Source organism: Syngnathoides biaculeatus, chromosome 18, assembly GCF_019802595.1.
Source record: "Syngnathoides biaculeatus isolate LvHL_M chromosome 18, ASM1980259v1, whole genome shotgun sequence".
Classification (NCBI taxonomy): domain Eukaryota; kingdom Metazoa; phylum Chordata; class Actinopteri; order Syngnathiformes; family Syngnathidae; genus Syngnathoides; species Syngnathoides biaculeatus.
The window spans coordinates 6,895,153-6,911,529 of record NC_084657.1 but is presented as its reverse complement, the minus strand read 5'-3'; the positions used below and the strand labels follow the sequence as shown (position 1 = coordinate 6,911,529).

The window sequence follows — 16,377 nt, the reverse complement described above, 5'->3', positions numbered from 1 at the left end:
ATAAACACAGTCCTTGAAGAAGTACGCATAGGCGTCCTCTTGCAAAAAAGGCCTGTTTCATCCATGTTAAAAACGTGCACCCGCCATTTTTACTGATCAGGTTAGGAAACTATTCCTCCACGTAACAACAAGCAGCACCATACAAAGGCACGTTTTTGAGGCTATATCTTTTTTTTTTTTTTTTTAATTTTTCGAACCAGCCTTTGCTGGCCAAAAAGCCTTGTCCAGCTTCATCCATCATTTTCACAAGGTCTTTAGCTTTTGCTCTGGGCTTGTTTGAACAGATGAACCTTCAAGCATCTGGAAATTGCACCCAAGGATGAGCCAGATAGGTGGAGCTCCACGATTTTCTGATTTCATGGAAGATTACTCCTCCCGACCCCCTATGATTTCCAACAACGAATCAGTGTTTGTGTGGTGGCCTTAAATACATCCCCAGGTGTGCCATCAATTAACTCACATGTTGTCAGTTAACTTATTGAGGCCCCGTAGCTCAGTGGTTAGAGCAGTGGTTTGGTAAACCAGGGGTTGTGGGTTCATATCCGGGGCCTCCACTCCCTGAGAAGGGTTGCGTCAGGAAGGGCATCTGGCGTAAAAATTGTGCCAAACATATATGTGCGTTCATCTGAGATGACACGCTGTGGGGACGCTGAAAGAAACTTACTTTTTTTTTTGTTGTTGTTGTCAGTTATTGTAGTCGGAGCTTCCAAAGTCATGACCTCATCTTCTGGGCTTCCCCATGTTCTTTAAAGATGGAATACTTTTTTGTGTATGCAAACCTTTGACCTCGAAGAAGAAAATGAAAATTTCTTTGAGGAATTCTCTCTCCCAATTTTGCGGCATTTAACAAAATTTAATCATTTTGGTGATCTGTACTGACCTAAAACAGGAGAAGTTAAGTTTTTAACTTTAGACAGTGAGACAAAAAATGAAATGTTTTCACGATGCATATAAACATTTCACCTCAAGTGTGTGTGTGCCTTATTTTTCATATCACAGGCATAAAAAATTGCAGCACAGTGGACAACTGGTAAGCGCATCTGCCTCCTAGTTCTGAGGAGTGGGGTTCAAATCCCACCCTTGCCTGTGTGGCGTTTACATGTTCTTCCCGTGCTTTTTTTGAGTTTTCTCTGGGAATTTTGTTTTCCTCCCACATCCAAAAAACATGCATGGTTTAATATGAGGCCCTAAATTGCCTGTAGTTTTGAATCTGAGTGCAAATGGTTGTTTTGGAGGAAAAGATGTCAATCATTAAATTTCCATATTGCTTATCTTCACTAAGGTCAGATGCTTACTGGAGCTTTTCCCAGCTATGTCTGTGGCAGCAGCAGGGCACACCCTGACCTGCGTTGCAATGCACATAAATACATGTTCGCCCTCACTTTCACACCTATGAGTAGTTCAGAGTCTTAAATTAACTTACCATGCAGGGCCCTCGCTACCCACTCGCCAATTCGGCATATGCGAACACATACTGAGTCTGGCGAGTAAAGTTTTAAAATGGCGAAAAAATTGGCAGACATGTAAATTGCCTGTTTATCCTAGCATACAATTCTGTAGTGTTATAGACATTTATGTATATTACAAGAACTTGTGTTTGATTCCTGCCTTTAGCGTGCCAAAAGTTTTGTCTGAAGCTTTACTGGAAGTTGAGCGAATAATTCTTTACACTGGAGACTGCATCCGGGTTCCCCGTCAAACCCACGCTTTCTTGCCATCGGTTCATGCTACCTATGGATGCTACGGAAAATTTATAAGACTTTGGGATTATCTTCCTAAAAACAATGGATGGCAGTGGTATAAGTGCAGTTCATCAGATGCCAACTTGATGCCCATTAAAAAAAAAAAAAAAATAATGGCTAATGATGAAAAAAGGCTAGCCAGGGCCCTGCCATGCATGTTTTTGTGATGTGGAATGAGACTGGACAATCCAGAGAAAACCCACGCGCAGACATTGTGAGAACATGCAAACCCCACAAAAGATGAGACCCGATTTGACCCGTGTGCTCAGAACTGGCAGGCAGATGTTTTTACCAGTCATCCACCCCACCTTCTTCTTTTCATTCCGGCTAGTCCCGTCATCTTTTTCCATCTAAGCCTATCTCCTGCAGCTTCCTCTAACACCAACAACTGCCCTCATGTCTTCCCTCAAAACATCCATCAACCTTGTCTTTCGTCTTCCTCTTGCTCTTTTGGCTGACAGCTCCATCCTCAGCACCCTTCTCCCAATATACTCACTCTCTCGCCTCTGGACATGTCCAACCCATCAAAGTCTGCTCGCTTGAACCTTGTCTTCAAAACATCAAGTTTTGGCTGTCCCTCTGAGCTCATTTCTAATCCTATCCAACCTGTTCACTCCTAGAGAGAAACTCTGCCACCTTCAGCTATGCTTCCTGTTTTCTCTCGAGTGCCACCGTCTCTAAAACGTACATCATGGCTCGCCTCACTCTTCTGTCACATAACACACCAGATCATCTGTTTTACTTTGGATAATCTTAATTCCTCTCCTTTCCACTGCATGCCTCTTTCTAATTGTTCCTCCCTGCTTTCACTGCGGATCACTATCATCCGTGAACGTCGTGGTCCAAGGGGATTCCAGTCTAACCTCATTTCTCAGCCCATCCGTTACCAGAGTAAACAGGAAGAAGCTGATCCCTAATTCAGTCCCACCTTCACCTTAAATTCTTCTCTCATCTACGGCACACCTCACCACTGCTCTGGTAACCTCATACCTGTCCTGTACTATTCTAACATATTTCTCTGCCACGTCAGAATTACGCATGCAGTACCACAGTTCCTCTCTTGGTACTCTGTCATCTGCTTTCTCTAGATCCACAAAGACGCAATGTAGCTCCTTCTGACCACCACCTCATCGAAAATATATCTTAAAATTTCCAAAGTATTGGTTCTTAGTCATCCTCAACGGATCATTATATTGACGAGGATTTATAAATAAGTTGGTGCTTATAGCCTGACATTGTTTTATGCATGAACTCTATTGGGTTGCATTAAGTTGCAATTTATGATTGCACTTTGTAATGCTGAATTTCTGTTAGCCATTGTTAAAGTAGCATTTTTTTCGGGGGTCGGAGGGTGTACATTTATATCATTCAGATTCAATTTGGACTGAAACTGATGTTTTGAAAATTAGTGAAATAAACATTTTACCTCTCATAATATGTGAATAATCGGAATTATAAAAATTTCTTTCGGCTTGTCCCTTTTGGGGTCGCCACAGCGTGTCATCTCAGATGAACGCACATATGTTTTGCACAATTTTTACACCGGATGCCCTTCCTGACGCAACCCTTCTCAGGAAGTGGAGGCCCCAGTGGGATACGAACCCACAACACCTGGTTTACCAAACCAGTGCTCGAACCACTGCGCTACGGAGCTGAATAATCGCAATTATAATGATCATAATAATTGTAACTATCTTGCCGCCCCATTTACCTTTTCAGTTAAGTTTGGAAAATGTTTGTTGTAGTTAGAGGGAGACTGTCAAGTTGAAGACCCTGGCTCAATGCTCTTATGGCCCAATTAATTGTTCTTGGACTGGTTCCCACTGGAATCATTAATACCCCCTAACCCCCATCATTTTTTGTCGTGAAAGTTTTGGTTGAATGCCAAATTTTGACTTCAGGTATGCATGTTGAGGTTCCACTGAATAGCGAAACACCTACTTTGTTTCGCGAACACTTGGCAAAGCAAATTTATTTGTTTACCACATTTTCATACACAAGGTAACTCAATGCACTTACATGATTACAAACATTCAAATACAAAAAACATTTGGAAAAAGTACAATTAAAACAGTCTGCAATCTGTAGGCCGGTCCCAAGCCCGGATAAATGCAGAGGGTTGCGTCAGGAAGGGCATCCGGCGTAAAAAACTGTGTCAAACAAATATGAGCGTTCATCTAAAGAATCTCATACCGGATCGGTCGTGGCCCGGGTTAACAACACCCGCCCCCGGCACTGCTAACCTGCAGGGCGTCGGTGGAAATTTAGCTACTGTGGGTCGAAGACAAAGAAGAGGAGGAAACCGGATCCAGCGTCAGAAGAAAAAGAGGAATGCACAGAGCCTACAACTGAGTGTAGGGACTTTGAATGTTGGGACTATGACAGGAAAAGCTCAGGAGTTGGTTGACATGATGATTAGGAGAAAGGTTGATATTCTGTGCATCCAAGAGAGCAGGTAGAAAGGTAGTAAGGCTAGAAGTTTGGGAGCAGGGTTTAAATTATTCTACCACGGAGTAGATGGGAAGAGAAATGGAGTAGGGGTTATTTTAAAGGAAGAGCTGGCTAAGAATGTCTTGGAGGTGAAAAGAGTATCAGATCGAGTGATGAGACTAAAATTTGAAATTGAAGGTGTTATGTATAATGTGGTTAGCGGCTATGTACCACAGGTAGGATGTGACCTAGAGTTGAAAGAGAAATTCTGGAAGGAACTAGATGAAGTAGTTCTGAGCATCCCAGACAGCGAGAGAGTTGTGATTGGTGCAGATTGTAATGGACATATTGGTAAAGGAAACAGGGGCGATGAAGAAGTGATGGGTAAGTACGTCATCCAGGAAAGGAACTTTGAAGGGCAGATGGTGGTGGACTTTGCAAAAAGGATGGAGATGGCTGTAGTGAACACTTATTTCCAGAAGAGGGAGGAACATATAGTGACCTACAAGAGCGGAGGTAGAACCACGCAGGTAGATTATATTTTGTGCAGACAATGTAATCTGAAGGAGGTTACTGACTGTAAAGTAGTGGTAGGGGAGAGTGTAGCTCGACAGCATAGGATGGTAGTATGTTGGATGATTCTGGTGGTGGGTAGGAAGATTAAGAAGACAAAGGTAGAGCAGAGAACCATGTGGTGGAAGCTGAGAAAGGAAGAATGTTGTGCGGCCTTTCGGAAAGAGGTCAGACAGGCTCTCGATGGACAGCAGAAGCTCCCGGAAGACTGGACAACGACAGCCAAGGTAATCAGAGAGACAGGCAGGCGAGTATTTGGTGTGTCTTTTGGTAGGAAAGGGGAGAAGGAGACTTGGTGGTGGAACCCCAAAATACAGGGTGTCATACAAGGAAAGAGATTAGCGAAGAAGAATTGGGATACTGAGAGGACTGAGGAGAGGCGAAAGGAGTACATCGATATGCGACGTAGGGCAAAGTAGAGGTGGCAAAGTCTAAACAAGAGGCATATGAAGACATGTACACCAGGTTGGACACGAAAGAAGGAGAAAAGGATCTCTACAGGTTGGGCAGACAGAGGGATAGAGATGGGAAGGATGTGCAGAAGGTTAGGGTGATTAAGGATAGAGATGGAAATGTGTTGACTGGTGCCGGTAGTGTGCTAAATAGATGGAAAGAATACTTTGAGAAGTTGATGAATGAAGAAAATGAGAGAGAAGGAAGAGTTGAAGAGGCAAGAGTGAAGGACCAGGAAGTGGAAATGATTACTAAGGGGGAAGTCAGAAAGGCATTACAAAGGATGAAAAATGGAAAGGCAGTTGGTCCTGATGACATACCGGTAGAGGTATGGAAGCAATTTGGAGAGATGGCTGTGGAGTTTTTGACAACTTATTCAACAGAATACTAGAGGGCGAAAAGATGCCTGAAGAATGGAGGAAAAGTGTTCTAGTTCCCATTTTTAAGAACAAAGGGGATGTTCAGAGCTGTGGAAACTATAGAGGAATAAAGATGATGAGCCACACAATGAAGTTATGGGAAAGAGTAGTGGAGGCTAGACTCAGGACAGAAGTAAGTATCTGGGAGCAACAGTATGGTTTCATGCCGAGAAAGAGTACCACAGATGCATTATTTGCCTTGAGGATGCTAGTGGAAAAGTACAGAAGGTCAGAAGGAGCTACATTGTGTCTTTGTGGATATAGAGAGAGCCTATGACAGAGTAGCAAGAGAGGAACTGTGGTACTGCATGCGTAAGTCTGGTGTGGCAGAGAAGTATGTTAAAATAGTACAGGACATGTATGATGGCAGCAGAACAATGGTGAGGTGTGACAGGAATTTAAGGTGGAGGTGGGACTGCATCAGGGATCAGCTCTGACCCCCTTCCTGTTTGCAGTGGTAATGGATAGGCTGACAGATGAGGTTAGACTGGAATCCTCTTGGACCATGATGTTCGCAGATGATATTGTGATTTGCAGTGAAAGCAGGGAGCATGCAGAGGAACAATTAGAAAGATGGAGGCATGCACTGGAAAGGAGAGGAATGAAGATTAGCTGAAGTAAAACAGAATATATGTGCGCGATTAGAAATGAGCTCATTAGAGGGACAGCCAAAGTTGGATGTTTTGGTGACGAGGTTCGAGAGAGCAGACTTCGATGGTTTGGACATGTTCAGAGGCGAGAGAGTGAGTATATTGGTAGAAGGATGCTGAGGATGGAGCTCCCAGGCAAAAGAGCGAGAGGAAGACCAAAGAGAAGGTTTATGGATGTGGTGAGGGAAGACATGAGGGCAGTTGGGGTTAGAGAGGAAGATGCAGGAGATAGGCTAAGATGACACGCTGTGGGACCCCTAACGGGACAAGCCGAAAGGAAAAGAAGACAAAACAGTTTAGTGCAAGAAATATCCCTGAAAAGTGGAAGTAGGGGAAAGGTTTTAATCTGGATTTGATAACACTCACAGTTGGGGCTGACATCACCTCTGTTGGTAACTGAAAGCCAGTGTAAAGACTTTTTAGATTTGTAAATACGCTCTGACTGCTTTGTTCTGGTCACAAACAGAGCTGCAGCATTTTGAACGAGCTGCAGCTGATTAATCCTCGGTACTTGAAAAACCAATACAAATGTAATTATTTCAATTAATTATAATGGACAGAAAAACATTTTTGTCCATTTGTCAGGAAATTGCAGTACACACCAGAAGAGCTTCTTGGGATGATGCTCAATTATTCTCGTGGACTGGCTCAGGACTTTGCAGGTCAGTTTGCTTTTGGATAAAAAAAACAATCACATTTTTCATTTGTCCATTTGTGAGTATTCCTCTACTTTCTTTCCACAACATGTGCAGAACAGCCAATCAAAGATGCAGTTATCACCGTTCCAGCCTTTTTTAATCAGGCAGAACGAAGGTCATTCCTGCATGCTGCGCATATGGCAGGTCTGAAGGTTCTTCAGCTCATCAATGACAACACAGCCGTGGCCTTGAATTATGGAGTCTTTAGAAGGAAGGATATTGACAGCACTGGGAAGGTACAATTCAGTATTACTCCAAAAAGCTTTCGTCAGTCCTCAACCCTTAATGCAATCACATGACTTTTTACAAAATTTATGAATGTAAATTGTTCTTATTTTGAAGCTAAATGTGATCCATTTTTTTGTCATTTTATTATAATATATTGAGGAAACAGAGCTAACCACTTTCTATAACATGATACTGTTCCCTTTCAGAATGTGATGTTTTATGATATGGGCTCAGGCAGCACAACTGCTACCATTGTCACATATCAGACAGTGAAAACAAAGGAGTCTGGCACCCAGCCCCAGTTGCAGATTCGAGGTGTTGGGTGAGTCTGCAAAAAAAATAAACTACATTCGTGGTCGTAATATGTTAACAGGTCTCTGAATCGTGATACAGTACAATAAACAATACGTTCCTCACAGCAACACTCAAAATTGAGCATGTTTTTTTTTAATTTATTAAGGAGAGCATCCATCCATTTTCCTCCGCTTATCCTAGGTCAGGTAGTGGGGGCAGCAGTCTCAGCAGGAAAGACCAGACTTTGCTCTCCCCAGCTACTTCCCCCAGTTTTTTCGAGAGGATCCCAATGTATTCACAGGCCAGCCCGAGAGACTGTGTATCCATGGGTTTTCCACCCAGTGGGACATGTCCGTAACACCTCACCAGGGAAGCATTTTGGAGGCATCTTAAACAGATGCCCGTGAAATCTCATCTGGTCCCTGAATGGATAGACCTGATCAGGGAGGCTGAGGAGTGTGATCCCCCTGTAGTTGGAACACACCCTCCTTCTTAAAAAGATGATCTCTACTGTACTTATGTCTATAGCACAAACAGATGGCACTCAACAGGTTGTCCAAATCATTTTATTCACAAAAATTGGTTAACATCACTGGTTGAAAGTCGTACTGGGTCAACAATAGTCTGTACAAATATAGGAAGGGCAAACTTACCAAATGATAACCAGATATCAATGCCAACAGACTGTATCAGAAAGTATACCATTTTGAATGAACTGCAAGGTCTTCTTTTTATTTCATTTGTTTCGAGGGCAAAATAGTAGTAGCACCTAGATATGTCCATTCTTTTTGTGGTTTCTAGGTTTGATCGTGGGTTGGGTGGGTTTGAGATGGATTTACGCCTCCGGGACCATTTGGTTAGACGTTTCAACGAGCAGAAGAAAACCTCAAAAGATGTGAGAGAGAACCACCGTGCTATGGCTAAGTTACTCAAGGAGGCGCAGAGGCTCAAGACAGTGCTGAGTGCCAACATAGAATTCATGGCCCAGGTGAGTCCAGCTACTGGAAACTTCATTCAGTCATAAAATTGTGTTCTACATAAACTACTTTTAATGCATGTTGAAATTTCAAAACTGACAATTGTTGATTGTATTCTCAGATAACCAATGCAAAATGTTGCTCACATTACAGAGTGTAATGACGAGATTACACATTTCACACTACTACATACTTAGTTGCATATTTCTTGCTATTTGTGGGGGTTTGCCATTCTGTGGTGTTACATGCACCTAAAGTGATTGATTTGGCATTCTGCATCGCAGTGGCCATTTGAAAAAAGCGTCCCTGTTCAATTCAACAATTTGATAAAACTAAGAGTCATGAAACCCCTAACCTCATCTGCAAGAGCTCACCACCCTGCCAAGAGCACGTTTTCTCTAGCCTCCTAATACTACAATCACTTGCATTTTCATTATGTTGGGAGCCATGTTGAAGGCTAATTGTCAATTTATGTAATGCATGACACTCAGAATGAAATGAAAAATAGTTCATACACCAAATCAAATTTTGCAAGGTAGTTCGTTCGTAAACCGTGGGTGGTGTTTAAGCGCCATTCCATTGTACATGTAATTACGGCTTACACAAATACTTAAGGCTAATGCTGATGACCAGGATTACGAAACCATTTCAACTCAAAACACAACTAAAATTGTAGTTCCAACACAAAATTTGGTAAAATACATCATGTATTCCTACAGCAGATTCTACTGTATACATATGAAAAACAGACATTTATTACAATAATTCATGAAACCAAAAACATTTGGTAAGATGCAATAGACTGTACAAATGTCCTAGGCAGACTTGAGCTTTGTTTTAATAACCCTTTTCATCGCAGTCCTTTTGTCTTACATGGCATTAATGAAATGCCAAGTATTGTAATGGAATCCTATGGTCATTGTCCTTCATGAACCAGGATGTTTTCTCCTAAAACCTAGATAAATGAGAAACTCCAACTGTCTTGTCACTTAAAATTTGAACCCGTGGAGTTGTTACCCAGTGAGAATAAAATAAAGATACAAATAACGACAAAATATATACTGTGGTACCTCTACTTAACGTCTCACACAAAATTCAGGTTATGAAACACCTCCTTGGAAGAATAGGTGACTGTTACGAAGGAAAAGCTAGGATACGAAAGGGGGGAAAAAATGGGCACTGGATTTGCAGCCCCCCAATTCCACTGAATGTAAACATCCAGTATCTTTTGTGTGGCGTGATAGAGCCGCGCTCTCATTGGCTATCACCGTAGCATCTTTCTGGAATCCCGTTAACTCGGGGGGGGATGTCAATCTTCACCCATGATGGTTTTTGTTTTCTTTGGACATCAAGTGTCACCAAATCACACGCTGTCACAAGCTAGCGAACATTGGAAAATTACAACTTTTGAGTTTTTGTAAGTTTATTCATCTTTCTTCTACATGAACCCCAAGAATCTTCGGTGGAATTAAGTTGTGTGCATGTGTACATTCGTACATATGTTTTCTCTCGGCTGTCAAACGTTTTCCTCATCCTCTGTCCCCCATGATGCCTTTTGCTTGTCACTCACCCTACTCTTTCAATAGTCATAGCCATAATTTTATTTTTTACATTATATACTGTGAATGCTTATTTTTGGGGGGGCTTGGAACGGATTAGGCCATTTCCATATAAAAAGCACTTCTACCGAAGAAAAATTCACATTATGAAACAACTTCCAGAGCGAATTATTTCGTAACTAGAGGTACCGCTATACTACCAATTTTGGGTACCAACCTTAAATTTTGAGAAGGCTGCCGGACACCGTTGGCATAATCTTGCAGCCTTATCAGTGATATTGAGTAACTGATAGTGTCTGAATGTCATCCTTTTTGGGGAACTGTATGAAAAACTGTACTTTTAAGTAATTGTGCCACTGATCTACCTGTATATAATTTGTTCACAGTTCTGATGTTTCTTTCAGGTCGAAGGTTTAATTGATGAAATTGACTTCAAGGCTAAGGTCACCAGAGCAGAGTTTGAAGAGCTATGTGCTGATCTATTTGAAAGAGTGCCTCGCCCGGTGCAGGATGCCCTCACTGCTTCAGAAATGAACCTGGTCAGTGTTCAATATCCACTCACATCTTGGGGACTATTTAAGTGCTAGTATCAAACTGGTCTGTCTTCAGTAGCCACCCACTCTATGTGGATTATTTTAGTGCTCGTAACAATGGTCTTGCCAATGGCTATTTGAAACCGTATGTTCGCAATATGAATATTGCCTACAGTAGCCACGCTGGCCAGTCAAAATAATTTAAGTCAAAAGCCTTACCTAATGAAAGCAGAAGTTAGAATGCTCATCCTGACATGTGTGAACAGTCCTTTTTACAATTCTATATTGACTCTAGAGAACCCATGGGGGTCACACATGACACCATATAATTAAAGGCCAACTGTATAAACAATACACCACAGTTTTTACCATTAAAGCCCAACGTCTCATATGTCTGCGCTAAATGTACTTTTTTTTTTTTGGTAGTTAAGGCCCACTGGGTCATATGTGGCCCATTATATAAACCAGAAGTAAATCATTATTTTATTTACAAATGTGATGTTTTTGTTTTCCTTTGTTTATTGATTAATTTCATTAGGACCTAAAATTTTCAGAGGATTTGGAAATCTTGGGTTCTTGAGGGTTAAAGGTTAATTCCTCACAACATTTAGGACTGTGCTACAAAAGTATGGTCTGCAGTGGCTGTATCCCATGCTGTGTCGTCAAACTATAGAATAATTTTAGTTTTGCATTTAGTGAATAATTTCGTAGATCAGGGGTGCCCAATGCATGTGGGTACTCAGTTGTGGGTCAGCAGAGTTTTTAGTGGAGGCGGCTCAGCACATATTCTTGGGGGACCCGTGTTTAACATGATGGTCTGAGGTGTTGCTGCCGACTCGAACCGGCTGGGGTCTCCCCCTCATGAAGCCAGCCAGTTACACTGGGAGATGTTGAGTCCCAGCTGGTCTAGTTTGAGGATGATGTTCTGAGGGATGATTTTGTTGAATGCTGTCTGGATTAACAGCATTCTGTCATGAGTCTATGGTCTCTAGTTGGGTGAGGGCTCAGTGGAGGACAATGCAGATGGCATAATCTGTCGAGTGGTTGGACTGACATGCAAACTGGTAGAGGTCCATTGTGGGGGAGAGGGAAAATTTGATTTGCTCTATTACTAGCTGCTCGAAGCACTTCCTAATGATAGGAGTGAGTGCAACCATGTGGTACTCATTGTAGCAAGAGGGAAATGTCTTACTTTGGACTTGGATGATGATGGTGGTGGCTTTGAGGCAAATCAGAACAATGGATTGGATCAATGAGGAGTTTAAGATGTCTGTGGACATCTGGGAGTTCATGTGCGCAGTCTCTCAGGTCGTGGCCAGGAATGTCACCTGATCCGGAGGCCGTTGCGTTATAGTCTTTTAGTGATCTCCACTCCCTATCCAGCTACAACAGCAGCACGCGATTGTTGGGAGGCGGAGGGATCTTCTGTGCTGGGGTGGTGTTTTCTGCCTCAAAGTGAGCGAAGAAGTTATTGAGCTGATCTGGCAAGAGGAGTTGTTGTTGTCTGTGCGGTTGGGGGGTCGTGGTCCGTGATGGTCTGGATACAATGCCACGTGTTCCTGGTGTCTGTCGCTAAAGCGGTTGGCAAGCCTCCTGGCGTAGTGCCTCTTAGTTTCTCTGATCCTACCTGGCAGGTTTTCCCTAGCTGTCCTGAGGCTCACCTCATCCCCAGGTTTGTAGACCGCATTCAGGGCCTTCAGGAGCCTGTGGACTTCCCCTGTCAACCATGGTTTATGATTGGCCTTAATAGAGATGGTTCTGGAGACCGTGACATCGTCCATGCACTTCCACATGTAGGCAGTTACCGCCTCTGTGTACTCCTGGAGGTCTGTGATATTGTTGCGGGTGGCTGCCTGTTCAAACATTCTCCAGTCTGTGGTGACACAACAGTCTTTCAGTGCCTCTGATGACCCCTCTGGCCATACCCCGGCTCTTCTTCTTGGCTGGCATCACCTTAACCCGCTGTCTGTATGCAGGCATTAGCATGACAGTGTGGTCTGAGGCTCCCAGCTTTGTGAGGAGGAGGCCATTATACGGTCCTTTGTGAGGTGTGTAAACATTGTCCAGTATGTTGTCTTGTCTTGTGGGAAATTTGACATGTCCATGAAGTTGTGGAAACACAGTCTTGGGGTTGACATGGTTAAAATCCCCAGCCACGATGTGGAAGGCATCAGGATGTGATGTCTGCTGCTCACTGAGCCGGTGGAGTTCATACAGTGCATCGCTCTTGTTGTTAGTTGAGCGAAGAAGGGCTGTAAATGCCTGATAGTGGAATAGCCATAAATTTCCCTCGGCAGGTAAAAAGACTGCCATTTGACGATCATCAACTCCACTTGCGTTTGAACAGTGACAAATCACTGCAGTGTCACGGCACCAGGCATCTCTGATGTAAACGCAAAGTCCCCCACCATGAGTCTTCCCTCCGTCGATGAGCACTCTGTCTATCCAGTAGCATGTTTGTCAACCTAGCTCAATGATAGTCTGTAATGTTATCGTTTAACCATGTTTCCATGCAATGACAGAGCATTAACCTATGCTTTTTGTAGCTTTTTTTTTTGTTGCCACAGTCCGAGCTTTTTTTGGAGCGTGTTTTAGGCATCAAATTCAAAATGAGATATTAGTAATGTACATGTTTCAACATTAAAGCGTCTTTGTAGTTTATCCAATTTAATATAGGTTAAAAGATTTGCAAGTCATTGTATTCTGTTTAACAGAGCATTTTCATACAATTGGGTTTTATATCGCTTCAGTTTTTCAATATAGTTTTAAAATATCTTTTGAAATTGTGAATTATTCATTATAAAGGATGAAAACTAATCTGATCCTATCTCTGTGATGATAGGATGAAATTGAACAAGTGATTTTAGTCGGTGGCTCTACCCGTGTCCCCAAGGTTCAGGAAGTGCTGCTGAAAGCAGTGGGGAAGTAAGTGTCAACTTGGATAAATCTGACTTGCATGCTTGAAATTATGAAATGACTTCAATATTTTGATCTTGGATTGTGTAAACACATTTTTCCGAATAGAGAGGAGTTGGGAAAAAATCTCAATGCAGATGAGGCAGCAGCCATGGGAGCAGTTTATCAGGCTGCTGTTCTAAGTAAGGCTTTCAAAGTCATGCCATTCCTGGTCCGTGATGCAGCAGTTTTCCCCATTCAGGTTGGTTCATTTTCCCTTTCAGCACCACAATGATGTTGGTTTCACAGCTTTCAGTGGCCATTTGAATGATTAAAACTGCACGAAAAAGTTAGGGTTATTTGAAAAACACGTACCACGATGTCACCAATGAGCCCCGTGGTTTTAAAAGGGATCAACAATGGACAAATTGTAATTTAGCACTGTACTTATTTTTTTTTAACTTTGCACACAATATTCCTTGTAATGAACATCTTTTTACAACCTTGTCACTTTATTTATCTTTAGTTATATGACTGCATATTTCTCCCATGACTATTATAATTTTGGTAATATTAATTCACCTCTTTAGTCGCGTGTCACTTTCCTCAACAACAGTTCACAAATGTTTTCTGTCAAAATAAATAATTAATCCTTTGCTCTCTTTTGTCAGGCACACACACTAAATATCAGGGCAACGTGTAAAGAATATCCCCCATTTTGTTTTGGGTGTGAAAAAGAACAAAAGTGGCTAATCCAATGTTCAAACAAAACGGAAGAAAAACATCAGAAATAAACTTCAAGTGCAGTTATCCAAAGTATTCACATGCCACATGTTAACAATCCATTTTCCCAATATATTGTCAAACTCAACTTTGGAATTCCCTGGCAGTCTGGTAGAGTTTTCAGTTTGTTTATATATATATATATATATATATATATATATATATATATACAGTGAAGAAAATAACAGGGTTCGCACGCGGCCCTAAAAGCCCCCCTAAATTTCCGAGGGTGCATTTAGGGGCCCCTAAAAGTCGTTAAAATTCACCGAAAACCAGTCAAGCCCTTAAAAAGGCCTTAAATTAAAAACAATCAAAGGGAAGACCTCTACCGCCAAAATTCTCCCTAAAATCATATATATTTATTTAAAAAAAAAAAAAAAAAAAAGCGATCCGTCTGGGTTCCAAAACAGCTGGAAATTGTCAACGGAAGTCACTCTGTGTTCACAACTAGTCCCCATCTTGTCGTCGATATGCCATTGTTCGTTTCCGTGAGTAGGCATTTCACTTCGTCTTCGTTACGACTTAGCGTAGTTCTTTGATCGATCCAAATTGTATCATGGGGAAGTGCATTTTTCAAGATGCTTGAGTTGAAAGTAAGGAGTTTTGGAGCTGGGTTCGTCGAGATCCAAAAGATTGGCACATGTTCTACTGTCATCTGTGCAAACAGAGTTACCAGCTTGGAAAGATGGGCATCAAAGCACTGGAGTCGCACCGGAAAAACAGGATACACGCTGATTTGGCGAACAGTCTCATCTTCCGTTAGTATGAATCTGTTTCTGTCAAAATATCAAGATAGTGAAGCATCAACTTCAAGCAGTAGTACTGGCAATGCATGCACACCTACAGTTAGTTCTCCAGTTATCGATGACTTTCACCAGCCAGAAGTCAGGCTTTATGAACGTAGTTCAATACACGAAAACAGACTCGTTAAAGGCAGAGATCGTGTGGACTTTGAAAGTGATCTGCAGCCATTACAGTTATGAATCTTGTGAAAATAATTCGAAAGTGTTTGCAGTCATGTTCCCAGACAGTGACATTGCTAAAAACTACCACTGTGGGGAAAGGAAGACTTCGTACCTGGCTACATTTGGCATCACTGCCCACTTTTCATCTCTACTGAGGCAGAAAGTATGTCCTCCTCTTTGAGTCTCTAAATCATGAGATGCAAGAGAAGCAGCTGGACATTCATGTGCAATTGTGGATTGATGTTCGGGTCCGCACTTGGTACCTCACCTCTGAATTCCTGGGACATTTAGCAGCAACTGATCTTCAGGAGTGTCTGGACCCTATCGTGTGTGACTTCGGTCAGCAAAAGCTGTTCCAGCTCTCGATGGATGGCCCCAATGTTAATTGGAAGCTGTACAAATCTATTCAAGAACAAATAGAGGCAGAGCAAAGGACAAGAGAGCCACTTTGGCACCTCTGCAGCAACAAATAGAGGAGGCACTGGGTAGGCTCAAGGAGCTAGAGTAGGGGTGCTGAGACAGACATCAGTAGAAGACATTTGTAAATGTGTGTATAGTTGCAATTGTTGTTAGAATCAGTTTTTCTGTATACTGTTATGTGAAGACGTTGACAATGGTCATATCAATGAGAACTACCACAAGGGGCGACAGGTGATCACTATCACAGGTACTGAGGTACTGGAACCTTTAAAGAACCAAGAACAGTTAATGGCACCATTGGGTGAGTCTTTTTTTTCCCCTTACTCTTGATTTCCCACGATGGCCCTAAACTTTTTGTGTCAGCCCCTAAGAATGCCCCGAAAAACCCCTTAAATTTTTGGGGGCAGACTGAGTATGAATGAACCCTGAATAAGTATTTAAACACATTACATTCCAAGTTCTCCCACTTAGAAACCATGGAGGTGTCTGAAATTTTGATCATAGGTGCATGTCCTCTGAGAGAGATAATCTAAAAGGAAAAATCCAGAAATCACAATGTATTTTTTTTTTTTCTTTTTTTAACGATTTGTGTGATACAGCTGCAAATAAGTATTTGAACACCTATCAGCTAGAATTCTGACCCTCAAAGACCTGTTAGTCCGCCTTTGAAAGTCCACCTCCACTCATGTATAATCAATCCTCAATCAGATGCACCTGTGTGTGGTTGTTAGCTGCATAAAGACACCTGTTCATCCCAT

At 42.1% G+C, this 16,377-nt stretch overlaps 1 protein-coding gene across 1 annotated transcript in view; it reads left to right on the top strand.

Annotated features, from left to right (window-relative positions):
- Positions 1-16,377, top strand: part of hyou1 (hypoxia up-regulated 1) — a 61,358-nt gene that overhangs the window by 12,830 nt on the left and 32,151 nt on the right. The window contains exons 6-12 of the mRNA XM_061802600.1: positions 6,853-6,929; positions 7,020-7,201; positions 7,400-7,515; positions 8,289-8,475; positions 10,428-10,562; positions 13,399-13,481; positions 13,581-13,713. Of these exons, the coding sequence (XP_061658584.1) occupies positions 6,853-6,929; positions 7,020-7,201; positions 7,400-7,515; positions 8,289-8,475; positions 10,428-10,562; positions 13,399-13,481; positions 13,581-13,713 (913 nt within the window). The remainder of the gene's footprint in view (positions 1-6,852; positions 6,930-7,019; positions 7,202-7,399; positions 7,516-8,288; positions 8,476-10,427; positions 10,563-13,398; positions 13,482-13,580; positions 13,714-16,377) is intronic.